Genomic DNA, 24,144 nt, shown 5'->3' with positions numbered 1-24,144 from the left:
GGGGGCTGCCGGCAGAGTTGCACAGACAGAAGCGTGGCCAGTAGCTGCCTGTGTTCTGCACCGCTCACTCCGTACTAAATTCACCGCAAGCTAGAGTCCGAAAGGCTGAGTAGCACTGATGGGGAGTCTGTGCCCTACCGCTTGGCTGGGAAGAAAAAGGACCAACATTCCCTCTAGTTTTTTCCATCCAAGTGTGGAATTAATTTTTCTGCATGCACCACAGCATGCCCAAACGTGCACCACCAGCAGAAACACGCTGCCAGCTGCTGGCCCTGCGGGTGCTCTGCTAATCAGCTGGGCAGCATTGGACTCTCTCTGGCGGCCGCCCAAGCGCCCAGCTTAGAGAGAAACGCTGGAAAGGACTGTCCACAGGCAGTGTGATGGGCGCTGTTTGGCTCAGGCAGCACCTGCAAGATCAGCTCATCTAGACTCAGGGTGGCTCCGGCTCCAGGCTTTTTGCACTGACGGTGCCTTTTGCTTTCCTCCTTCCAGCAAAACCTGGAGATCCACAGGAAGATCAAACGCTCGGAGCAGGAGCTGGCCTATCTGGAGAAGAGAGAGCGAGAGGTGGGGGAAGGGCTAGCGTGGTGCCGCGGGCTTGGTCTCTGCTCACTGAGCAGTGGGGCCCAGAGGCCAGGCCTGCCTGGTGGCTGATAGGGCCACGTGAAGCGTGCCAGGGCCTCCCTCGGGCCTGCTCCCAAGTCCAGCTCCTCCCTGGCATCGGGCCCCACCCCTGGGAGCCTTTCTCCCTCCCACCAAATGCAGGAAAGCCCGTTTCCCCGGGGCGGGAGCAGCCAGTGGCCCTGGGGCCGGGCGCCCTCCCGGAGAGCAGCTGCTTTCTGCTGTCTCCCTGCGGGCTGCTGGCCAGGCGGGTGGAGGAGGGGACTCTGCGTGGAGCTCGTCCCTTCCCTGGGCCCTGCTCCCCCGCGAGCTCTGTGTGGGGCAGCAGCTCGGTCCTGGCGCCTGCACTGACGCCAGCTCTCTCCTGCATGGCCAGGGGAAGGGTCAGGAGAAGGGGAATGGCCGGAGAGAGAGATTCCAGCGCTTGGACTCACCGGAGAGAAAGCGCCCCAAGGAGGCCTGGGACTCGGAGAGGTAACTGCTTGTCTGCCTCATTCAGGGCACCGGGGCTGCTCCGGGCTGCTAGTGCTGTGGGGAGGTGGAGATGAGGCTGGCTGCGTGCTCTGGGGAAAGCAGCGTGGCGTCCAGCCTTTCCTTCATGCTCTGAGCTTTCAGAGGCCTCCAAGCCAAATGTGCAGGGCCCTTTGAAATGCGCAGCCCTGCTGGGGTGGGAGGATGTACAGCGGGGCCAGACCCTTGCTGGAGAAGGCAGGAGCCTGGGCCTTGGGGGTGGCTGAGTGGCCCAGCCCCGGCTCCTCGGGGGGCGTTCCCTCTGCCACCCTGGCTGGTTCTCCTGCGTGCCGCGTCGGGCTGGAGAAAGCCGTTTGGCTTTGCGACTCGTCAGTGAGAACTGTCCTTATTGGAGACCGTCCCCCTCCGGCTCCTGCCTGCCAGTGCGATCCCGGCTCCGCGCTCAAGGGAGGGGCCAGTCTCCCCATCCCTGGGTGGCCAGACTCTCAGGCCTGTGCCTGCGCTGCTTTTCAGGCCGCCTGGGGGTCCCGTAAAAGCCTCTTTCTAAGGACACGCCCTTGCCCCTTCTGCTGGCCACCTGGCAGCTGGCCTGTGCCTGACTCATGCAGCCTAGCGCACCCGCCGCCAGCCTCCATCGGCACGTTCCCTGCAGGCTGCATAGGGCGTCTTTGCCCCAAGCCCTCAGGCCATCGTCAGGGCCGTTGGAGCTGGCACGGGGCGTCTGGCTGCTTACAGCTGCTGTTGTCTTCGTCCTGCAGTGACCAGAGCCCTGCGGGCAAAGCGCGAATTGAGAGCAACAAGGGAAGCCGCACGTTGCAGGCTGTGGGCTGGAAGGAAGGCTCAGGCCTGGGACGCCAGCAGCAGGGCATGACGTCGCCAGTAGAGGTGAATCGGCTTCCTTTCCCATCAGCCTGCCATGACCCTATGCAGGCAGCTTCTGGAAGAGGGACACAGTCCCATTCCCAGAGTCACGGCCTGACCTCCTTGTAGCGCAGATCCGGAACGGTTCCGTGAGCCCCCTGCCCATGCTGCGGGGCAAGCAGAGCGGAGGGAATACCGTAGGCATGGCACGGTACCCCTCGCGCTCCAAGCGCATCTCTTGCTGGAAATAATGCGGGGAGTAGCCGGCTGCTGCAGGCGAGATGTGCGCAGTGGTGGCTGTCCCGGAGCAGAGGAGGCACTGAACTCCCCAGGACAGTGCGCGTGGAATCATTCCGGTGCACGGCTCAAAGCAGATCAGCCGAGGCTCGGAGCGGAGTGTGCGCGCTGCTTCTCCCAGGCAGTGGATGCACCTTCCTTCTCCGTGCAGCCCTGGTCAGATGGCCCGTGCTCACTGCACCCTGGCCAGGAGACCTTGCAGCTGGTCACAGGGCCTGTAGAAAAGCCAGATGAGCCCAGGGAGGCTGACCTGCGCCTCGTGGCAACCCTGTGCTGTGTCCTGTGCTGGGCTCCATGTGTCAAGGGAGAGATGGAGACATTGGAGAGGGGCCAGAGAAGAGCAACAAGAATGAATCAAGGCCTAGAGAACGTGACCTGTGAGGGCAGGCTGAAGGAATTGGGCTTGTTTAGTTTGGAAAGGAGACAACTGAGAGGGGACATGAGAGCGGATTTCAGGTGTCTAAAAGGGTGTCACAAGGAAGAGGGAGAAAAATTGTCCTCAGAGGCCAAGGAGAACAGGATGAGCAGCAATGGGCTTCAACTGCAGCCAGGGAGATTAAGGTTGGACATTAGGAAAAACGTCCTGCCTGCCAGGGTGGTGAAACACGGGAATAAACTGCCCAGGGGGTTGTGGAGATATTTATCTAACCTGCTATCAGGGCTGGTCTAGACCAGTGTTTCCCAATTGGTGCTCCTGGGGATCCTTGAAGCGAAAGCAAGGGTTCCGCGAAGAGCCGGCACTCCCCGGCCCCCTGTTAGAGACAGAGCCAAGGGCTTTTTTTTTCTCAACAAAAACGCAGCAGGGGCCTTTTTTTTTAAGGCAACTCTAGGGGTTCCGTGGCCAAATCAAATTGGGAAACACTGGTCTAGACAGTGCAGTGAGGGCAGGGGACTGGACCCAAGAACCGCTCGAGGTCCCTGCCAGTTCCAGTGTTCTAGGATTCTATGACCCATCACCCTGCCGTCCCGTCAAGGCCTCAGGGTAAAGCCACAACAGGGCAGAATCCTCCTCTCCCATTTCACATTCACACAGAGCCTTGGGGACCAAACCCTCGGCATCAGCATGGAAAACTAGCCCCAACTCCCCGGGTGTGCACTCGGCCCGCACTGGTGCCGGGGCACTGATTGGTAGGGTCAGAATTCCGAGCAAGCCAGAACGGCTGCGAGTTGTGGGAGGCAGACAGGTTAATGGAGAAGCTGCTCACTGTGAGATCTGAGATTCAGCCTCTTTTCCTTTGCGCGGTGTCCTCAGATCACATCACCTGTATTACACCTGCCCGCTCCCAGCATCCCTGCTTCCCAGAGTGTTCCCTCCCCCACTTCCTGTCCATGCTGTGGTGTCTGGTTTCCTAGACTGTTCGCCGTCTGGCTTTCTTGCGCAGGGCAGCATCAGCAACTCCTCCCAGTTCTGTCTCCTCTGGGCATGTTAGCGCACCACGTAACCTGTGTGCCAGGCCCTAGCGGAGCTCAGACAAAGCCAGCGCCAGCCTGTGTAGATGAGACCGTGCGGAATTGCTAAAACGAGCTGTCTGTGTTGTTTGCAGGCAGAAGGTCAGAAGAAGGGGGCTGGCTTGGGCAATCAAGGGAAGCCCAGCAAAAGGCAGTCCAATGAAACGTACCGGGACGCTGTCAGGAGAGTCATGTTTGCCCGCTATAAGGAACTCGAGTGAATGACGAAGCAGAATCCCACAAACCCAGCTGTCTGTCTGTCTGTCTCATTCTGTCACAGTCTCTCTTCGTTTTCAAATTGTTACTGGTTTTGCTGCTAGATTCTTTTTTAAATAAAATGGAAAATTTGTCAGGGCTGTTTCCTTACCTCCTCCCCCAAAGCCTCTGCTTAAAAACGAGCCTCACTTTGGGACCTGGCCAAGGTTTCTCCAGCGGATGGCTCTTCCTTTCTCCTGACATCCTCTGGGCGGGACTAGAAAGGCAGAGATGGGCTTCCTTGTGCTTCGGGAATGTTGCACGCACAATGTCAGCAGCTCTGCGTCCTGAGAAACACTGGGATGGCTGATGTGCTGAGCACCCACTGAGCCAGCTTCCTCTGCAGCCTGGCTGGCTGAGCCCGGCTCTCCAGCAGGCTTCTACCAGACATGGGCCTGCACCTGCAAGGCTGCAGATACACTGCACAGCTCTCTGCAGTGAGACGCATATAGCCAGGGTTCTGCTCCCAGGGGGCTGTGTACACGAGGGCTGGGAGATGGTCTTAGACTGAAAGCTGTGCAGTGTAAGTCCATGAAACGCACACTCCATGCGCTGCAATGTTCTGCCTCGGAGGTGTGGCCCCCAAACGTGGCAAAGCACCAGTGTCAATGGCTCCCAGCACTGGTAGCTCCCCCCCCCGTGGAGGTGGGTTACACAGGCTCCTGCCTCGGCCCTGCTTTCCCTTTTGAACGCTGCCGGGCTGTGCTTTCACTTGCCAAGCGTAGAGGCGTCGTTTCCAGCAGCCCCCGTGCGTGGGGTGGCCGGGGAGAACGGACGACCTGGGTGAGCTCACTGCCCACTCTTCATTAGGGGCTGCCTAAGGCGGGAGTCCTTCACGCCCTTCCTTCCGCACGTCGCATGGACAGTGACAGAACCCAGCCCGGCGGGTGCCCGCGTCACGTCTCAGGAGCCAGCCTGCATGGGCTGAGCCCCACCGTGCTGTGTCTGGCTGACGGGTTTCTGACTTGTGGCCTTTCCCACTGAGGGACCTTAGTGCGAGGAGTGGGTACTGCCCACGCAGCAAGTAAAAACCCGGCCCCCAGGCCAAGATTCCTGCCTTGGCTGTCCCCCCTCCAGCCCCGCCCGCGCACTACGGCCCCCAGCATGCCCTGCGGCGGGGCTGCCCCGCGCACTACGGCCCCCAGCATGCCCTGCGGCGGGGCTCCCCTACGCACTACGGCCCCCAGCATGCCCTGCGGCGGGGCTCCCCTGCGCACTACGGCCCCCAGCATGCCCTGCGGCGAGGGAGTTGCGCAGGCGCCACTGCTAGAAACTTCCAGGCGGCCGGCGCGGTGCATTGTGGGGAGGAGACGCCGAGTTGCCTGGGCGCCATTTTACAGAGCAGCAGAGACGCGTCGGCGGAGCCTGGGCTCGGTGAGTGCGGGTGGCCCGGCCCTGCCCCGCCCCCGCCCCGCCGGTTCTCCCGCCGCCGCCGTGCCTGCCCGAGCCCCTCCCCCCTCTGGTCCTCCCGCCGCCGCGCCTGCCCGAGCCCCTCCCGCCGCCGCGCGCCCCCGAGCCCCGCCCCCCGTCGGTTCTCCCGCCGCCGCGCGCCCACGGGCTTCCCCCCCCCCCCCGCCGATTCCCTCGCGCGCCCCCGGGCTCCTCCCCCCCCCCCCCCGCCGATTCCCTCGCGAGCCCCCGAGCTCCTCCCCCCGCCGCGCGGCCCCGAGCCCCTCCCCCCGCCGGTTCTCACGCCGCCCTTTGTCCCCAGGAGCTGACCGCGCTGCGGGCCGGAGCCGAGCGGCCGCGGACCATGGGCTCCGACAAGCGGTAGGTCGCGCGGGGAGCCGCCAAGGGGCGCGCGGGTCTGTGGGGCTGGCGCCTGGCCCCGCCCCGGGGCTGTGTGGCGGGAGATCCCCGCCGGGTGCGGGCAGTCTGAGCCCCGCGAGCGCCCTGTCCCAGCCGGGTGCCAGCCTGCAGAACCCAGGGGATCTGGCATCAGTGTATTGAACCATGGCATCTCCTTCCAGAGAGAACATTCCTAAACTGAGCAACCCTCCATTTTACAGTGTGAGTAGGACGGAGCGCAGTGGAAGGTATGGCTCTATCATAGACAGAGACGATCGGGATGATCGGGACTCGAGAAGCAGGCGAAGGGATTCTGATTACAAGAGATCCAGCGAAGAGCGCAGGAGCGAGAGATATGACGACTTCAGGGACTACGACAGCCGGGACTACGACAGTCGGGACTATGACAGCCGGGACTACGACTACGACAGTCGGGACTATGACAGCCGGGACTACGACTATGACAGCCGGGACTATGACAGCCGGGACTATGATAGCCGGGATTATGACAGCCGAGACTATGACAGCCCTGAGGTAAGTGAAAAATGTTTGCATTCACTCAGGCTTTGAGTGAATTTTGGTGTAGCATTCTGCTACCATGATCAATGTAGCATAGATTTTACCTGTTGTCTGTGGTAATCAATGAAGTGTGTTACTATTGCAGTTACTAACCAAATATGCAGTGAACTTAAGTGTCTGTCTTGGATATTTTGTTTGGCTAAGAATTCAAAATAACTGACAGCAGAAAATATAACACAATTCTGTACCCATGTAAATAATCAAAAAATGAAGCTCATTTAGTATTGCATCTAACAAACTATTAGTGATGAAATGTACTGGTCTGGAAAGTTAGTGTTGACCATCTAGTTTGACAGGAGAGTTTCTGGGGAGACATCCCAGAAAATCAAAGCAAGGTATGTCACCTTCATCTTCACAGTTCACTCAACTACTGCTACGTGATCTTGAATTGATTCTCTGCCCATATATACCTGGCCTAAGATTTCCAGTACAGTTCCTATTAGTCGTGTAAGATCCATTCTCCTTAGGAATGGAAATTCCAGTGGTTGCTTGAGATGCATCTCTTATTATTTCTTTGGCATGACTGCGTGATTGAACATTAAAGCCCCAGATCTGCTGGAGCTTATTCCAGATTTGTTGGGATTTTTTTCCATATTGGGTGAAAAATTCTCAAGTGGCTCGCAATTAGCCGTGTGCATGTTTATTAATCTGGGTATTCACTCACCAGAGGGACAGAGAGAGAGAGCGTGAGAGACGGAGTAGTGATAAATCGGAAGATGGGTACCATTCTGATGGTGACTATGGAGAGCACGACTACAGGAATGACATTAATGATGAGAAAGAAAGTAAGACCATCATGTTGCGGGGCCTCCCTATCACTGTTACAGAAAACGATGTAAGTATCCAAAGAACATGGCTTTGCTTGCATAGGCTGCCAAGAGTTCCAAATTGGTTTTGTTTACTTATGCCATATAAAAAATACATCTTATTGTTGCTTATTCCCTGCAAGTTGCAGAGAGAGCAATCCTATATTTAAGGGCTGGTTGATATTTACATTAGTAATCTTGGATTTTGAAGAGGTTTTAACTGTAGCCGTTTTATATTGAGTAAGTGGAAAGGTCAATTCCAACCATACATGCCTCTAAAATAGAACAATCTAAAAAAATCCTTTTTCCCATTTGGTTAGTGGCCATCCCTGGGTATGTCATGAAAAAGAACCTATTAAGTAACTACATACAGTGCTAATTTTTATTTTTATTGATTTTCCTGAAAATGGAAGAAAGATAGTAACTCGTGTTTTTCCAAGGACAGATATGGATTTATTTTCCTGTATTGGTGGAGGCTGAAGTTGATGCGGTTCGCTGTCTTACACCAATTGACTTAGATTCTCAGCCTGTTAAGACATCTCTGCACTTGCATAATCTGTCAACACAACTGTTGGGAGTGGTAAAATGGCTGCCCTAGTGCTGGTAGAGAAGATACAAGTGAGCTCGGTAGCTAGATTTCTTGATATGCCCTGAGCTTCTGCAGTGCTAATGCAAATTCCAGTAGTCTTTGGAAGTGAAACAGTTTTCTGTTTCTGCCAGATCGGCTGGATAACCAAAATAATACCAAATGCACAAAAAGAGCTGTTCGGATTTGATTTTTAACCAGACTACAGTGTCTGTTCTAGGCATGTCTCCCTGGATTACTAAAACTACGAATTTTTTTAAAATCTTTTACAGTTTACATTTTTGAATTTTATTTAGCTAGAAAGTAATGACTGTTGGTGCGGATACTGATACAAATGTTGTATCTAGAAGTCTGCAAATTAGCAGATACCCGGTTTATATCTGCATCCATCAATGTTAGTGTGGATATCCGCAGCTCATTTTTGCAGCTGTGAGTACAAATTTTGTATCCGCACAGGGCTCTACTGATGTTTCCCCTTTTTCATCTTTCTCTCCGTCGGGTACCTCTGGAGCTTTAAGCAGGTTCAATGCAGTTGAGGAACCAGTGCCTTATTAAGCTGTTAGCCTTGTTCTTTGAAGTTAGTATTCTGCACAGGCCCCTTTCCTTGAGAGAATGTGGTGAGAGTAGTTCAAAAACAAGATGGCTGTAAGCCCAGATCAATATTTATAAGTATCCTTCAGTTTTCTGGATTTGAGAAGGGTCTGGTGTTTTTGCTGACAAGGCTATCATGGGTTACATCTTGAAAGCAAACTCCTGGGGGCAGAGTCTCATCTTGTTCATACAGCGCCAGGCACTGAGAGTCCTGATCCGTGACTGGAGTGTATAGGCAGTACTTAAAAACAAATAAGGGAGAGAACTGGCTGGGTATAGGACAGACCTGGGCAAGTACGGCCCGCCAAGCCACCAGATACAGCCCGCAGAGGGGAGCCCCAGGCAGGCTCCCCAGCTTGACCCGCAGCCCCATGCGCTGGACAGAAACGTGGCTGCAGCCTAGTTTGACAGCTGGCAAGTAAGTCTCTTGGCCACAGCTGTCTTCTGGCACCCCAGCCTCCATTCCAGACCCCGCATCTCCATTAATGTCATGGAAGAGTGCGGTCCTCGACCACTTTCCAAAATCTTGGCGTGGCCCCTCATCAAAAATGATTGCCCACCCCGGTATGTAAGTATTACTGTTCTTAAGTTAGTTCCTGCTCAGTGGGTCATACTTTTCTCTCAATTCAGTGTGAAGTAAATTCACCACCTTTGTGATTTTGCATATTGATTCTCATTTGGAGTAAATAGTTGGGGGTGGAAGGCTGCCTTTCAGTTCACAGCGAGAAAAAGGATGACATTTGTTAAGATTTGAATCTTTAACTCTCTGATATAACTAAACTCCATACAGATTCGAGAGCTTATTGAGTCCTTCGAAGGTCCTCAGCCTGCAGACGTGAGGCTGATGAAGAGAAAGACAGGTGAGTGCTCTAATCTGACTGTTGGTCTCATTTTTCTCTACCCCTCACCCCCAGGCACAAAAGAGCATCCAGAATTATCACAAATCTGCAAGCACACACAATCAGAATAAAAGGTTTGCCATGGCTAAGGAATGTGGCCTTTTGATAGGTTTTAGATAGCTGAAGAACACTGTAAAAGAAGTCTGTCTTCAGGGATTTTTGTTAAAAGGTATCGGTAAGTAACACTAGTGTAAACCCATTTCACAGTTATGTAGTCTGTTGCATGGTTACCTTTAAACGTGGATTCAAATCAAGAAAAATGTAGCCAATTAAGGCAGCTTGGTTCCTTGCCATGGCAAAATAACAAGCAGATCCCAGCAGTTGACGTCGCATTTGTAAAGCTGCTTTATCGTGACGTAATGAAGCAGTTGGAGAGAGATTCACCTGTTTTAAAGGAACTGACTAACACAAGTATCCCGTCTATATCTGAATGCTGTCTCTAGGTGTAAGCCGTGGTTTCGCCTTCGTGGAGTTTTATCACTTTCAAGATGCTACCAGCTGGATGGAAGCCAATCAGGTTGCTTCACTCACCAAGTCTAGATATTCCTGAAAATGGAACAAGTCTGTACAGTTTAAAAAAAAAAAGGGAATAAACAAAAGGTGGAAGGAGTGGTTGGTTCCAAAACAGCGACTTAAAAGAATAAAGGCTTTGTATATATTAAAATTTGTAACAGTGGAACAAGGGTAGTATTAGGAGAGAAACAATTAGCTAATCTGAACCATATCCTGCTAAACAAATAGGTATAAATCACTAATTGTGTGCTGGGGTGCTAATTCTATAGTATGGACTAATCCACTCTTACCCAGACCAGTCCTCTGAAGCATCCTTCTTTATTTTCACCTGACATTTACCTCATCACTGTTGCCGTACAAAGTACCAGACCTTTCAGAAGGAGTGCAGTGGTAACGTTGAATATCCGCATCACTGGTACTGGCCATGAAGGCATTGACATTTGATTGTAAATTTGGCAGACCCTAGCTCCGTCCCTGTAGTAAGAGAAACTCTTATTGGAGTCCATTCAAATCATGGGTCCTCCTAAAGACCTCTAGAAGCTTGAATATTTCTGATTAATGGCTGAAAACCTGAACGGATCCTCTGTTAAAAGTTGATTCCATTTTACAATGAGGTTTTCTTGTTACATGAATGGGAATATTTAGTTCTGCTGCATTTTGGTATTGGGTGTTGGTTATCACAGCAGAATTCATTAAATTGCTCCCCTCACATAGAGGCAATATGAGAGCTCTGGTTAGAAAAGCACTGCAGTTAAAAAGGAGGCATGCTTAATGTTATAATCCTTTTATTTTTTTTAAACACTTAAATTAATACTGGATTTTGAGACCTCTTGTGTCAGTAATTATAAATCGCACCGTGCAGCCTCCTGGAGTATAGCATCATACATTTCATACCATGGCCCCCTTCCTCAGCAACAAAGCGTTAATATTTTCCTGGCATAATGTCCATTGCTTGCAGCATATGCACCAGAACTGCTGGTGGCAGAAAATGAACATTAGCAAATCTATTTTTAAATAAACCTAGTTTTAATGTATACAAAGCTGTATTAATATATAATTCATTGAGACGGATACTATCCAAATTCACTCCGAAAAAACCAGAGCCACCCTAGGTGTAGGAAAAAAATAGTTCAGGCTCCCTAGTAGTCCTGCTGCTGACTGTCAGATGAAGAGATGGTGTATTGTAAAAAAAATGCCAGCATCTTTGTTCATGCGTGTGCATGTTCAGGGAGTGCTGGGCCCTCCGGCCCTCCCTTCTGCCCATAGGGCACAGTTAGTTTTCTCCTCTCTGAGAACCCTGTTCATGTGCAACACCTTACAGCTGCCAGCCCCTGCTATCAAAAAGACTGGTTTTAACATTTCTTCAGTGTCTATAGTAAAACTTTTTATTTTTTTTTATAAAGATCTTTGGTTAAATAAAATGATTGGGATTTGTCCCATCCTACCTCACCACATGTCCCCCAAGCACACTTAGAGGCAGCTGAATGAACTTTTACACTGTCAGCCTGTAAATGGCCATACTTTGAACTCTGTGTACATAGGGTTCAGAAATGATTGAGGCTCCGAACCTTGGCTGCTGAGAGATTAGAACTCCCAGTCACACTTGACTGAGAGGACTCTGGTGAAACCAGTAGGAGCTCTTCTTAGCCCTTCGAGAAGCTTTATTTGCAGTCTAGTTACTCGTTTTGAAGAGAGTTCATGGCTGTATGAAGAACACAAACCTCTTACACGAGCTTTCACGTGAACTGGTGCATTAGTCAAAGGCATCCATTTTGAACTATGTTTCAGTTGATGACGTTTATAATCCAACTTCTGAGAAGTCTAAGCAGGGTCCCTTTGGGAGAAATTACTGTATTTTCAAAGGGACACATCCTGAAGAAAGCAGTCAAGGGGGAAAATGTCAAAGGCTATCATTTAAAGCTGTAGGTGTTTAGCGTAGGGGTAAGAAGTGAAGCAGTAAGGACATGGTCAAAAAGCTGCTCGGGGTATACCAGAAATAGAAATACATGGGTGCAAGAAACTCCTAAAATCTGGCGATACTGAATGCAGCAGGCTTAGGACTCTGTCTCCTTAGACACACTTCTTGTTCCATGGCACTGTTTAGTATTTGGCAGCTTGGTCAACATTCCCTTATCCGTTTACCTTTATTCCACATCCCATTCTCTTACTGCCCGCGTCCTCCTCTCTGCAGGATTGGATGGGCAGAGCGTAGGTGGCGGTGGTTGGTCCTCCACATCCTCCCCATATGTTGTCCATTTAATTCAGGAGCACTGATTCCTCCGAAGTGTGCTCTGCCACGGGAAAATGGACACGTGTGACTCGATACAGGAATGACACAACCTGCTTTTCTTGCAGAAAAAGTTGGTGATTCAAGGGAAGCAGATTGCAATGCACTACAGCAACCCCAGGCCTAAATTTGAAGACTGGCTTTGTAGCAAGGTAAGATGCATGGTTTCTGCACAAAGATCTAAATCCGTGTTGAGGTCCTGTCCTATTTACCACCGTTAATGATCCAGGAAAGGAGGTTAAACCTGCAGATGTTGCCAACTCCCATGAGATCAAATGATAGTAAGGAACAAAATAAAATTAAAATGAGTGTCATGTACCTCAGACCAAATAAAACAAACCATCCAATGAAAGGGAGATGTTTAGTCAGACACCTGGCATGCAAGTCATAGATTATAGTCAGACGGGGCTACTATAAAGTGATCTCCCCAACCACCCAGGGCATGGAATTTCACCCAGCAGTTCTTGCATTGGGCCAGATGGGCTCCAGGTCAGCCTCAGACTGTCTCTTAGAAAGGCTTCTGATCTTGATTAGGGGTTTTTGGTTTATGATCTTGGCATGGGATTAAGGAGATAAGTTAATGGGACTCTTATATCAGATTTAAGAATTCATCTGAATTCCTTATTCCTCTAGTAGATGTTCAGTGCTAATGTAGGATATAACAGCCATAACCGAGTTTTAAATTACTATTCAGTAGTAAAAATTTAAAAACCAACAAATGGTCTGGTAGCACTTTATCGACTAACAAAACGTGTAGAGGGTACTATGAGCTTTCAGCCACAAAAGCTCATAGTACCCTCTACATGTTTTGTTAGTCTGTAAAGTGCTACCTGACCACTTGTTGGTTTTTAAGTTTTTCCTGTGCAGACTAACTCGGCTACCCCCTGAAGATTCCATAGTAAATACTCTCATGTTCTTTGCTCAGCCCAAAGTGGAAATGATTCAGCAAGAACAAAAATAGACTGTTCTGTCCACAGTGTTTGTTATCCTCATTTTAATAAAACACTATTTAAAGCAGCTGGAGCATGACTAGATCTTTGGGCCCCAGGTAGTATGCTGTGACTGTTTGAGCGAGCTTCCAGTGTCTCTCTCATTTGGCACCATGGCATCTCACGGCACTAAAAGCTTCTGTCCATATTTGTTGCATCCAAGTTACATGGCAAATAGCGTGCAATTTAAATAGTCTATTTAAGACATTGGCACTAAAGTAAATCCAGTGTGCTGGTGGTGATAGCTGATCTTTCTCAGCCACAGTTATAGTGAATCTGTTTCCATTCTCTCTTTAATGCTGATGTAACTTCCTGTGGTGCTTGTGTAAATGACAGTCTTGAGATGGGCATCTTCAGGCCAGACTTCATTCACCCTACCAAGTGGAAGCTACTCTGCTCCTTTGCAGCAAGATGCCTGCCTTCAGCAAGCCAGGCTAAGCTAAGATTCCAGGATCTAATGGAGAAACTTGACTTTCAGCCCTTTCAGTTGCAATGTGATTGTGCCCTGAAGAACCATTTGGATCACTCCTAGAGCTCAGGGGAACAGTCTTTGAACCTCAGAACGCTTTGTCTGTTGACCCACAGCAGTGCTGAGAGAATTTGATTCCGGACAAGTTTTACATCGTGCTGTAACTTTTCTCACCTCTTACAGAACACTTGTTCTCTGCTCTCTCTGGCAGTCATCCTAGTTAACTACTTGGAGGTCTGGGTTGCTTTCTGCCCTATACATCATGTAATCTGTAGTGGAGACTGCTGCCAAAACCCCATGGCAAATTACACCATGTCGAGTTAATCAGGAAGTAAGCACATTGTGGCTTGCCAGAGAGAGATGTCTTCGAGTGTCAGTCATGAGCCTTTAGTAATACATATATTTTTTACAGTGGCTGGGATCATAGGCCAGAAAATACCAAATACCAGAGTAATTTAATTTTAAGGCAGAATCGCTAACTGCCTTTGTTTTAATACTTTGTGACATAGCAGCTGTGATGCATCTTTAATCTGGCGTGTTTAGTCTCTCTGACTACAGCATCATGTGAAGATGTACAGTGCATCATGTGGACATCTCAGTATGGCAGTTAGGGCATGAACCCTGTAAAATCTCAGTACGATTGTTTTATCCCCTAGTGCCTCCTATACAACTTCAGGAGAAGGTTAAAATGCTTCCGCTGTGGAGCAGATAAATTTGGTAAGTCACTTTCAGCTTTTTTTAGCACGTTTCGTTACGTGGAATATTTCCTGTGGCAGTTGGAAACTAAATGGGATTGCAGGTCCTCAGCTGGCTCGCTAAGAGTCTGTTTTAATTTTGAGTGAGAGAGCCGTGCTGTATGATTAACAGCAGATCTTCTCTTTCCCGTGAAGATTCAGAACAGGAGGTACCTCCAGGATCAGCAGAGGCTGTTCAGTCTGTGGATTACTACTGTGATAGTAAGTTAGTCTCTCTGCTTTCTTTTTGTTCTCTTTGACTTCATGTGTTAGCCAGAGTGATTTAGCAGGAGATACATACATAACCACTACAGAGGATTTTCAGTACTGATGTATTTGGGACCTGCTTTCTATTTCCTTTTTAATGCAGGCTGTTCAGCATAGAGAACTCCATGACACGTTCGTAAGGCATGACTTACAGGAGCAATTCAGCGTGTGTAGGCAGGTTTTAATCTGCACATAGCATAAAGCTTTGGGGGAAAATTAACCCCTTTCTCTTCTCAGATGAGAGTGATGTTTCTTACATTTTGTTTAAAAATAGTCATTTCTCTTTGCTACGTAAGGTCTAATGCAAAGACTCGCTGGCTTTAGAACTAAGAGTGCTGTGAGGAGGCTTGACGAATAGAGCTAGTGTAACCCTTTCCCTCTTTCTTCCCCAGCCATCATTCTGCGAAACATAGCTCCTCACACTGTAGTGGACTCCATCATGACCGCGCTGTCTCCATATGCTTCACTGGCAGTCAACAACATTCGCCTGATCAAGGACAAGCAGACCCAGCAGAATAGGGGCTTTGCATTTGTGCAGCTGTCTTCTGCAATGGTGAGGGTTTAATAATGCACTTGGATTTTTAAAAACATGAAAAGCCTTGTGGGCAGTGCATTGTCACTGGTCTGTTGGCTGGAGCAAGGAATTAGGACCTTAGCTGCTATTTTCTGGTCTCCTGGTTCAGTGTACGCGTGAGTGCATCACTTTACCATGAGGAAAATAAGGAAGTGGGCGAGTGGTTGTGACACAGCAGCTAGAAACCTTTACATGAAAGGGGAAAAGAAAAGGATTAGGTGGTAGGGTCCAGGCTTTAGTTTTGGTAGACTGTTTGATTCCTGTGCATGGCTTCTGAAAACAGGTAGTTTAGCCTCAGATACGGTCCCCATAGGCCTCGATTCACAGACCATTTTGGCCAATTGTGAACTGAAAAGCCAGGGGTTTTATAGATCAGGAGGAAGATGCATTGACAAAGCTGCATCTGGGAGTCTTTCAGAGCATGTTCACAGACCGTGGCTTTGAGTGCTGTCATCTCTCGAGCACTAAATCCACCCTTTTCGTTTGAAAGGAGTGGGGAAATGTTTGTATGCTTAACCATTGAGAATACTGGTATCATTTTCCTTAGAGAGGGGCACTTTTGATGCTTAATTGGGATGAACACATTTCAGCATTCCCTTGTTTTCAGTTGTTAGTGTGTGCGTACTGACCAGTGTGTTCTCTTTTTAGGATGCATCTCAACTGTTGCAGATTTTACAAAGTCTTCAGCCACCGTTGAAAATTGATGGCAAAACAATTGGTGTTGATTTTGCAAAGAGTGCTAGAAAGTGAGTTGACAAGCACTTGACTATCCCTGCCTCTATTAAGCCTTGCAGGTGTTGTCATGACCTCTGCTGAGAGTAGCATGTTCTGTTTGGGAGAATGGCTGTTAGTCTAAGTCATGGGTTCCCAAACTGGGGGGCGTGCCCACCTGGGGGAGACACAAAGAAATTACGAGGGGGGGGGGTGCGAGGCAATTCAGCCCCCACCCCCACCCCCCAAGTTTTGCTGCTATTTTTGTTTTTCAGCCCCGGTCAGTTCTCTCTCTCTCTCTTTCTCTTTTTTTTTTTTTCTCAACAAGTTTTGCTGCTATTGGGGTGTGTGTGAGGGTTTCTTAAAAGCCAGCAAGGGGGGCGTGATGCTGAAAAGTTTGGGAACCACTGGTCTAAGTGACGTCTGCCCTTACGTGTCCTCCATCATCATCTCACAGGAGGGGAAAATAGCGTTCTCCACTTTGGCTGTTGATGCCTCAGCTGTATTTCCAAGCCCCTCTCCTTGATACTACTACTGGTTTGGACACAAAATTATTTCCTCAAAATAGCTTCTCGTAGGTGGTTTTGGATTGCACAGTGGCAAGCCTCAAAGTAACTGTCCGGTTCCCCAAAACTTACCAACCTGCACTTGAACTGGCTGGTTAGTAGGCATCTGGAGACCACGTGTAGGGTGGTCAGTGAACCCCCTTGCAGCGAGGGAATACAGGGAGATTTCTTGCATGGAGGCTGCCTGAGAATCTCACTTGCTCATTCATGTCATTTAATCTTCCTCCTTTCAGAGACTTGCTTCTCCCAGATGGTAACCGGATCAGCGCCTTCTCTGTGGCAAGCACAGCCATTGCTGCTGCTCAGTGGTCATCTACCCAGGTAGGGTTTGGAGGAGAGGCTTCCATACACTGACATATTACTTTTGCTAACATGAAACCAGAGAGTGCTTAGTCCCTCTGGAGAGAACTCATCTTTCCTGACTTGGCCAATTGGAGATCCAGAGCAGAGTGCTAGGGAAGAGAAGGGTTTCTTTTGGTTCCAGTATTAGCACATTTTAGAAACAGTCAAATACAGGAACTGACTTGTCTCTGATTAAAAAGTCTTTGCTGAAATTTGCAGCCTCAGAGCGGAGAAGGAGGCACTATTGACTACAGCTATCTCCAGCCAGGGCAAGAAGGCTACAGCCAGTATGCGCAGGTGGGTAAGGCTAGTCTTAGCTGTGTTGTATACTCATTGAGTAAAAAGCCTGTTCAGGTAGGTGCTAACTCTGGTTTGCTTTCTTTCCCAGTACTCGCAGGACTATCAGCAGTACTACCAGAGTCAGGCTGGAGCCTTGGACACAGAAGCAGCTACTATATCCGGTAAGGTTGTCTTTGTTTCCGGGTCATGGTTGTGTGGGATGTGAGGAGTGTAATACTGCTGCCCCACAGAATCCAGTGGATTCCATTTAGCATCAGGAGTTCTGGCTGACGCTGCCATTTGGAAAAAGGAGTCTTTCATCTCCAGCAAACCAGGAAGGCCAAGCTCTCCACAAGCTGGAGGACATAGGGACCTCTGGTTGCAAGTTACTTAAAATGAAGGGCAGCTGTGGACTCCTGTAGAACTCCCATTCCACCTCTCTCTGAAAGCCACACCTGAGCTGCCCCAGCATAATCTCTGGTGCTGGCAGCTTGTTGGTACCAGGACTTACTGTTGGGTATAGGCAAGGTGGGTGCCTTCTGGCACAGTAAATGTTTGCCATGCCAAATGTTGCCCAAGCTGTAGTAACTGTCCATTCCTAGGGAGTCTGTTCATGTCTCTTGTAAAGGAAGTGTGGCTCGAACGATACGCCCCGTTAGCTGTGCCAGTTCTCGGAATGCACTTGTTCAGGGGGCTATTGGAGGAGCGGATGCACACTTCAGGAAGTGGAATTTCTCTAGCTCTAGGGGAGGTGCTGTCAGAGTTCCAGGAAATAAGTTCACTGATCCATTGACAACTACATTGACAGGTGCTCCAGTTACCACCACTACAGCAGCTGTCGTATCCCAGAGTCCTCAGCTGTATAATCAGCAGCCCAACTCGCCAGACTCTCCGGTAAACAGAACTTTTTAGTGCTCTTGAAACTGATTTTCTCTGCAGGCAGGGTTGGAATCAGTCACTGGGCTTTGCAACTGCGTATGTAACAAAATCGGGGAGTTGTGCCTTACTAAACTTGAATCTCTCTGCAGACTAAAGTTAGTCCATCAGGCAACTTTTAGTGACAGCTTTTAGTGCTATTTGCCATTCTTTCTCCACTGGCTTTGATTCCTCCTTTTGAAGAAAAGGAACAGAGCACGTGGGTCAAGTACAGCTGGTATGCATGTTGCTGGTGGCTGGGATTGCTGGCCTTGGTTTCCATGGACCCTGCAATGACCTTCTTAACAAGATTTCAATTCTTTGTAGACTCAACCAGCACAGCCTAGCACCAGCACTCAGGTGCAGTCAACCGCCCCAGTGGGTGTGGTCCCCGGCACCAAATATGGTAAGCAACACAGAGTCATTCTTGTTGGGAGAGGCATGTCTGTGGTTGGGTGCAGTAGCTGTTGGTTTAGCTGTTACCAGTGCAGACCTTGCTGAGGGGACATAGTGCGTGTGGATGAGATGGCAGTGTCTGTAGCCTTTTCTATTATCAAAGTTGTCTTAACCAAAACCTGAAGTGCCTGTTTCAGTTCAGCTGGAATGATCATGTCCCACATCTTGTTTTTTACAGCTGTCCCTGACACCTCTACATACCAGTATGATGAGTCTTCAGGATATTATTATGACCCCATAACAGGGCTCTACTATGATCCTAACTCCCAGGTAAACACAAGTTCTCCCATCATAATTGTTGAGGTTGCTTAGTTTCATACCTCTTCAGCTGTGATTAAAACTGACATTCCTGGTAGGGGGGTAAAATAGCGAATGAAGCACACCTCCCAGTAGTGGTTCAGGGCTGCTGTGCTCCCTATGGTGCAGCAGCTGTTCACATTGCTTTTTCCCCTGAACAACCCATATGAGCACAAGCCTTTAACCCATGGTTCCTATTGACGTGACTTCTGGCTCTGTAGAATCTGTTTAAACTTGTTTAGCTCGGGGCTTTAGTGAGGTATTCCAAAGGAAATTGTGTAGTAGAGTAGCGGGTACTTCCTATAACGCTACCCGGTTAGAATGTATGTGCTTACAAGGAGTGAATTTAACAGGCTGACACCTGGTTGACCTATTTGTGGAGATTTGGGGTACTGTAGAAACATTCCTCTCATTTGGGGAGTAGTAGTTCTCCCTTGTACTCTTCATTCATCTCCGATGGCTTAATTGTCTGATTTTTCACTTCTCAGTATTATTACAATGCCCTGACCCAGCAGTATCTTTACTGGGATGGCGAGAAAGAGACCTACATGCCTGCTGCAGAGGGTATATCATACCAGCAAACTAGTGTATCTTCCGGCAAAGAAGGGAAGGAGAAGAAAGAGAAACCCAAGAGTAAAACAGCTCAGCAGGTGAGGAGATAAAATCAGATCACAGCTGTGATGGGATTATCCCTCCCTCGGCCTGTCTGGAACTGGATGGTCACATGTAACCTTTTAAATTCTGGCTTCTTTGGGAAGCAGGGGACATCTGGGTTGAGCACTTTTAAAAGGGGTCAAGGTTTGTGTCTCACCTTGCTACAGGGAGTAGAGGAGTTGGAATAATTAGGTCCAAAGTCCCAGGAGTTGTTGGCAAAATGAATTGTCTGATCCAGTCCCTGATGTTTGTGGTTTCAGATAGCTAAAGATATGGAGCGCTGGGCAAAAAGTTTGAACAAACAGAAAGAGAACTTTAAGAATAGCTTCCAGCCACTCTGCTCCAGGGAAGAAGAGAGGAGGGAGTCGGCTGCAGCAGATGCTGGCTTTGCCCTTTTTGAGAAAAAGGTAAAGTCACGTGGAGGAGGAGGGTGGCTGCAGAGCAGAGCGGGCTGAGCAGAGGCCGGAGCTCATGTCTCTCCTCTTCCTAGGGCACGTTGTCTGAGAGGCAGCAGGTCATGCCGGAGGTGGTAAAGAATGGAGAAGAGGAGAATCCGCTCAAAGTAAGTGCACACATTCAGCTCACTATCATGCTGCTGCTGGAGCACGCCAGCCAGCTTAGATGTGAGTGGCTTGGAGCAGCGATAAGTCCTGGGGTCTCTTCTGCACCGGGATCTGGTTGTAATCCAAGCCCAGGTTTCCCCTCAATGGGATGTGGTGAGAGGGTCTCAGGCTCGCCCCTCCTGCAAGAGACACTAATGGCTCAGGTGATGGTCCTGGCCCTGCAGACCTTCTGGAGCAGGACAGTGCTGGAGGGGATAACTAGCCTTTCCAGCACTACTGCATTCCCAGTTGTGGGTATGCGTGGAGCCCTGTGTGGATACAAAACTTGTATCCACATCCGATCTGCAAACACGTTCCACAGATGTCCACATGTGCGGATATCAAATGGATATCTGGTTTTGCGGGGCTCTAGATAGTGCCCTGATGTAGGGTTGTGGGCAGTCTATAAACTGAGGATCCTGTCACCTGTTGCAGTTGCCTTCCTGTACAATGTGCCCTTCGCTAATGTTGGCCCTGCTTGTCTTCCAGCGTGGCTTAGTGGCTGCCTATAGTGGAGATAGTGACAATGAGGAAGACCTGCTGGAAAGAATCGAAAATGAGGAGGAGAAGCTGACCGACTGGAAGAAGCTGGCCTGCCTGCTATGTAGGAGGCAGTTTCCAAACAAAGATGCACTGGTCCGACATCAGCAGCTCTCGGACCTGCACAAGGTAACAGCATTTGCATGGTTGCAGCGTTTGGCAGTACAGGTCAGGCTATCAGAAAGCGCCGACTTGTGTTTGTCAGATAGAGCACCACGGTGCTACTTGAGCATTCTCCAAACGTGATCTGCTTACTGTGAAACCTTCCTTTGGCACAGCAAAACATGGATATCTACAGGAGATCTAGGCTGTCGGAGCAAGAACTTGAAGCCTTGGAGCTGCGTGAGAGAGAGGTCAGTGGTCTTGTGGCAAGACTGGGGATCCAGAGATGAGCCATGCACAGGAGATGGATGGGGTGTTTCTTTCCAGGGTCCCGTCACCAGCTGGAAATAACCAGGCACTAGCTTAGCCTACATATCTGCCTTGTGGCAAGCTTGGGGGCTTTCCCAGGGAATAAAACCTGAATATCAGGTCCTGTTTATTATAGAAGGGAGGGTGGCTTTTTCACTCCTTGCTGTACAGCAGCATTGTTCTGTGTGGGCTCCCACACTGGCAGTGAGACCCTAGGGTGGGCTGGGAAGTGTGGGTGGGGGATATTAGCAACTGCTGTGCTCTGGCTTCGGGAGAAGTAGTTGTGCGCTCACTGCCCTACTAATTCCACCCTAGTGTCATTACTCCCGATGCCTCCTCATGTTCTGATCCAGGGATGCATAGCTAAGCTGTGAAGCTTGATCCCGCGTGTCCTGTTCCTCACCGTGATTGTGTCGTGTTCAGGTTGTCCTGTCCCCACTAGGGAGCAGAGGGAAGGAACTCTTTGAGCAAACTAACCCTCCGTTTTATCGGAGTGACGACACGCGCTTCGGTCATGATGCAAAATGACAGCTTGTTTGGGTGTCGCCGGCGGAGTATCTGAGAGATCCTCTATGCTAAATGCAACCACAGACACATGGCTCCTATTTGCTGTTCGAGCTTTTCCAAACGATAGATTCCCATTTGAGTCCAGAATCAGTAATGTGGGGCTCTGGATCTCCCCAGCTGCTGACTTTCTATTGTCAGAACTGTCCAGTTGAGTAGAGGGGGTATTTATGGAAAATCACAGAACATTAGAACTGGAAGGGATCATGAGAGGGCATTGGGTCCAGTCCCCTGCCCTCACGGCAGCACCGAGCACCACGTACAGAGAAAGTGTTTCCCATTAATGGTCAGCATGCGCCAAAAGCAGCATCTCTAATGCTTGGTATTGTACATTGTGAAAGGTGAGGGTGCTTACACAGTTCGCTCAGAACTGGGTGGATCCAGACTGTGCAAAGCACCAGTGACTTGTAGTTGTTCTGAGTGCCTGGCTCTTGCTGTCTCAAAGTGCCCAGAGAGAATTCTTGGTTTTCAGTCGGGCCGTGTTGGCATCTCACTCACGCTCCATTGGGCTGAGTGCAAATGGCTGAATCTTCTTGCAGATGAAATACAGAGACAGAGCAGCTGAACGGCGGGAGAAGTACGGCATCCCAGAACCCCCTGAGCCGAAGCGCAAGAAGGTGTTTGATGCTGGCACAGTGTATGTATTTGCCGGGCACTGTGGCGGCCTTCAGCGAGTGTAACATTTTCCTAATCTAACAGTTTGCTCTCTTGCGCAGGAATTACGAGCAGCCTACTAAAGATGGCATTGACCATAGTAATATTGGCAACAAAATGCTCCAGGCCATGGGCTGGAGAGAAGGTTCAGGTCTGGGAAGGAAATGCCAGGGTATCACTGCTCCCATTGAGGTAAGCATGGGGCGGGAGGAGAGGCGCCACTGGCTGGATGAATTGGCTCTGTTGGCTTGGCTCATGGTGGAGGCTGTCTCCAGCGTTTAGAGGCCCTGAAGAAGTACTTTCCTGACTGTCGCAGCACAATGTGGTGCAGCTAAGTCTGAGCTGGCAGGAACCACTGCTGAGGACCCCCGTCTCCTCGCGTCACCAAGTGTCTGCACCGCTATGGAAGTAGGGCTCTGTCCCCCAGCTGTGCGCAGGGTTGACCAGCACTTGTGCACTTGTGCAGTACAGTGTGAGCTAAGGCAGGGGTGGGCTGGACACATTCTTCTGGGCAAGCCCCTGGCAGACAGACAGCGCTTTATTTACCTGCACATCCCCAGGAGCTTCAGGGGTAGCCCAGGTAGCCTGTTCCAGACCATTGGTTGTTTTTCTGTTAGCACTTTATAGACTAACAAAACATGTAGATCCACAGGTATGGCGGCTTGCAGCTCCTATTCGCTGTGGATCGCCAGTGCCAGCCAATGGGAGCTGCAGGAGATGGTGTCGCAGGCTGCACCACTTCTTTCAGCTCCCATTGGCTGGGAGTGGTGATCCTGGGCCAGTGGGAGCCGCAAGCGCCCATACCTGCAGGTAAATAAAGTGCCACGGGCTAACCCCGGACAACCGCCTCTGGCTTATTGCTCACCCCGGGCTAAGGGCTAGAACAGGCTGCATGTCACCAGCTTTACATCCATTCTGGCTGTTAGCTGGGCTGGGTCTGTCACCACAAAGTCAGCACTAGGCGTGTAGCCTTGGCTTCGTTGGGGGCCCTTCCCCGAGACCGGCCTCCTAATAGATTTACTGAAGGAACTTAAATAGCTGTGACAGGCGCTCTCCTCTCTTGCACGTCTGCTAGGTGCCCATTGACCTTAGGCGCGTTGTGCTTTCTGCCCATGGTAGCAGGCGCCCCCCAGCAGCCAGCGTGGCGATTTCGGGAGTGGGTGCAGCGTGCTGGGTACTCAAGTGCCTGTTCTTTTCCAGGCTCAAGTGCGGATGCGAGGAGCAGGCTTGGGAGCCAAAGGGAGTTCTTACGGCGTCTCCACAGCCGACTCGTACAAGGACGCAGTGCGGAAAGCCATGTTTGCTCGCTTCACTGAGATGGAATGAGCCCTGCCCCTCAGCGCTTGCAAGCGGCAAAGCACTTGACTTGCCGTTACCCAGAATGACTGTTAAAGCCTGAGACCTGCGGGGCCCTGCCGGATTCTGAGTAGGGGTTAGGGTTACCCATTTCATTCCCTTGGCCTGTCTTCCCCGCCAGCGTGCAACTTCCACGCTGGATTGTCTGGATTGCCATGCCTTTGTGCTGGAGAGCTCGTGGCCAGGCCAAGGGGATGCTGCATCTTTATACGTGTACATAGTGTACCATACTGTATTTTGTGGTCCGAGTGTGTAGTGCCACTCTGGGCCTCAAGCGGGTGAGGGTGTGTAGCTGTGGTTTGACACGGTCTCTGCTCTTTTTTTGTTGTATTGTCTCTTGGTTTTTGGCACAACTTACCTGTACATTTTGTATGATACACCTTTGTATAGACTTTTTGAAGATTTTGATTCTTGTTGGTTTTGTCTCCTTTCCAGAAGAAATACACTCAAAACTGACCTTGTCATTGGATCTCAGTGGGCTGGGTGAGGAATATCCAAATTCCCTGGCCATAGCAATTTCTCTGTCTTCCAGAATTTCTTCCCGTGTCTCGGTCTTTTGTTGTAATGGGAGTTGTCCTCTGAAGCAGCGTCTTTACTCTCTCAGCTCCTGGGCTCTTGCCTGATTCGGAAGTTTCCAGCTGTCGGGCAGTACAGCTAATGGTCTGAATTTACTTTAAGTGATCAGTGCTGGAGCTGTTGTATTGGCTCTGCTCTGACCAGTGGCGTTGTAAACCCATCTGGGCCTTGCTTTCCCTCCCGGT

The 24,144-nt window shown here is 50.1% G+C and overlaps 2 protein-coding genes across 5 annotated transcripts in view; both read left to right on the top strand.

Annotated features, from left to right (window-relative positions):
• The window catches only part of RBM6 (RNA binding motif protein 6), a 75,873-nt gene extending 71,825 nt beyond the window's left edge, over nucleotides 1-4,048 (top strand). For 2 of the 3 annotated variants that reach the window (XM_075939552.1, XM_075939553.1), the window contains exons 19-22: nucleotides 493-567; nucleotides 998-1,095; nucleotides 1,851-1,977; nucleotides 3,795-4,048. In XM_075939552.1, coding sequence (XP_075795667.1) covers nucleotides 493-567; nucleotides 998-1,095; nucleotides 1,851-1,977; nucleotides 3,795-3,920 — 426 coding nt within the window. In that variant the 3' untranslated portion in view covers nucleotides 3,921-4,048. The remainder of the gene's footprint in view (nucleotides 1-492; nucleotides 568-997; nucleotides 1,096-1,850; nucleotides 1,978-3,794) is intronic. The other variant, XM_075939554.1, reaches the window with a different exon arrangement.
• Nucleotides 4,049-5,214: 1,166 nt separating this feature from the next.
• On the top strand, nucleotides 5,215-23,791 carry RBM5 (RNA binding motif protein 5). Of its 2 annotated transcripts, none has more exons than XM_075939556.1 (25): nucleotides 5,215-5,328; nucleotides 5,666-5,724; nucleotides 5,925-6,276; nucleotides 6,989-7,156; nucleotides 9,095-9,164; nucleotides 9,647-9,720; nucleotides 12,072-12,155; nucleotides 14,118-14,178; nucleotides 14,352-14,417; nucleotides 14,855-15,015; nucleotides 15,685-15,782; nucleotides 16,547-16,634; nucleotides 16,875-16,952; nucleotides 17,044-17,116; nucleotides 17,743-17,828; nucleotides 18,177-18,255; nucleotides 18,484-18,575; nucleotides 19,091-19,252; nucleotides 19,517-19,663; nucleotides 19,747-19,818; nucleotides 20,348-20,527; nucleotides 20,677-20,751; nucleotides 21,913-22,010; nucleotides 22,090-22,219; nucleotides 23,228-23,791. In XM_075939556.1, exons 2-25 carry the CDS (start codon nucleotides 5,708-5,710, stop codon nucleotides 23,351-23,353), a joined length of 2,637 nt encoding a protein of 878 aa, XP_075795671.1. In that variant the 5' UTR covers nucleotides 5,215-5,328; nucleotides 5,666-5,707; the 3' UTR covers nucleotides 23,354-23,791. The 2 variants fall into 2 exon arrangements, with proteins under 2 accessions (XP_075795671.1, XP_075795672.1); XM_075939557.1 differs by having other exon boundaries at nucleotides 5,216-5,328; nucleotides 5,964-6,276.
• Nucleotides 23,792-24,144: the final 353 nt, after the last annotated feature.

This window comes from Pelodiscus sinensis, chromosome 11, assembly GCF_049634645.1.
Source record: "Pelodiscus sinensis isolate JC-2024 chromosome 11, ASM4963464v1, whole genome shotgun sequence".
Classification (NCBI taxonomy): Eukaryota; Metazoa; Chordata; order Testudines; family Trionychidae; genus Pelodiscus; species Pelodiscus sinensis.
This window is presented reverse-complemented; position numbering and strand designations above follow the sequence as displayed.

What these genes read in the sequence shown, in the direction of transcription:
- RBM5 (XM_075939556.1), top strand. An exon ending in TGTGGATTACTACTGTGATA is followed by an intron (nt 14,418 to 14,854) that starts GTAAGTTAGTCT and finishes TTTCTTCCCCAG; the next exon opens with CCATCATTCTGCGAAACATA. An exon ending in AGAAGCAGCTACTATATCCG is followed by an intron (nt 17,117 to 17,742) that starts GTAAGGTTGTCT and finishes CTACATTGACAG; the next exon opens with GTGCTCCAGTTACCACCACT.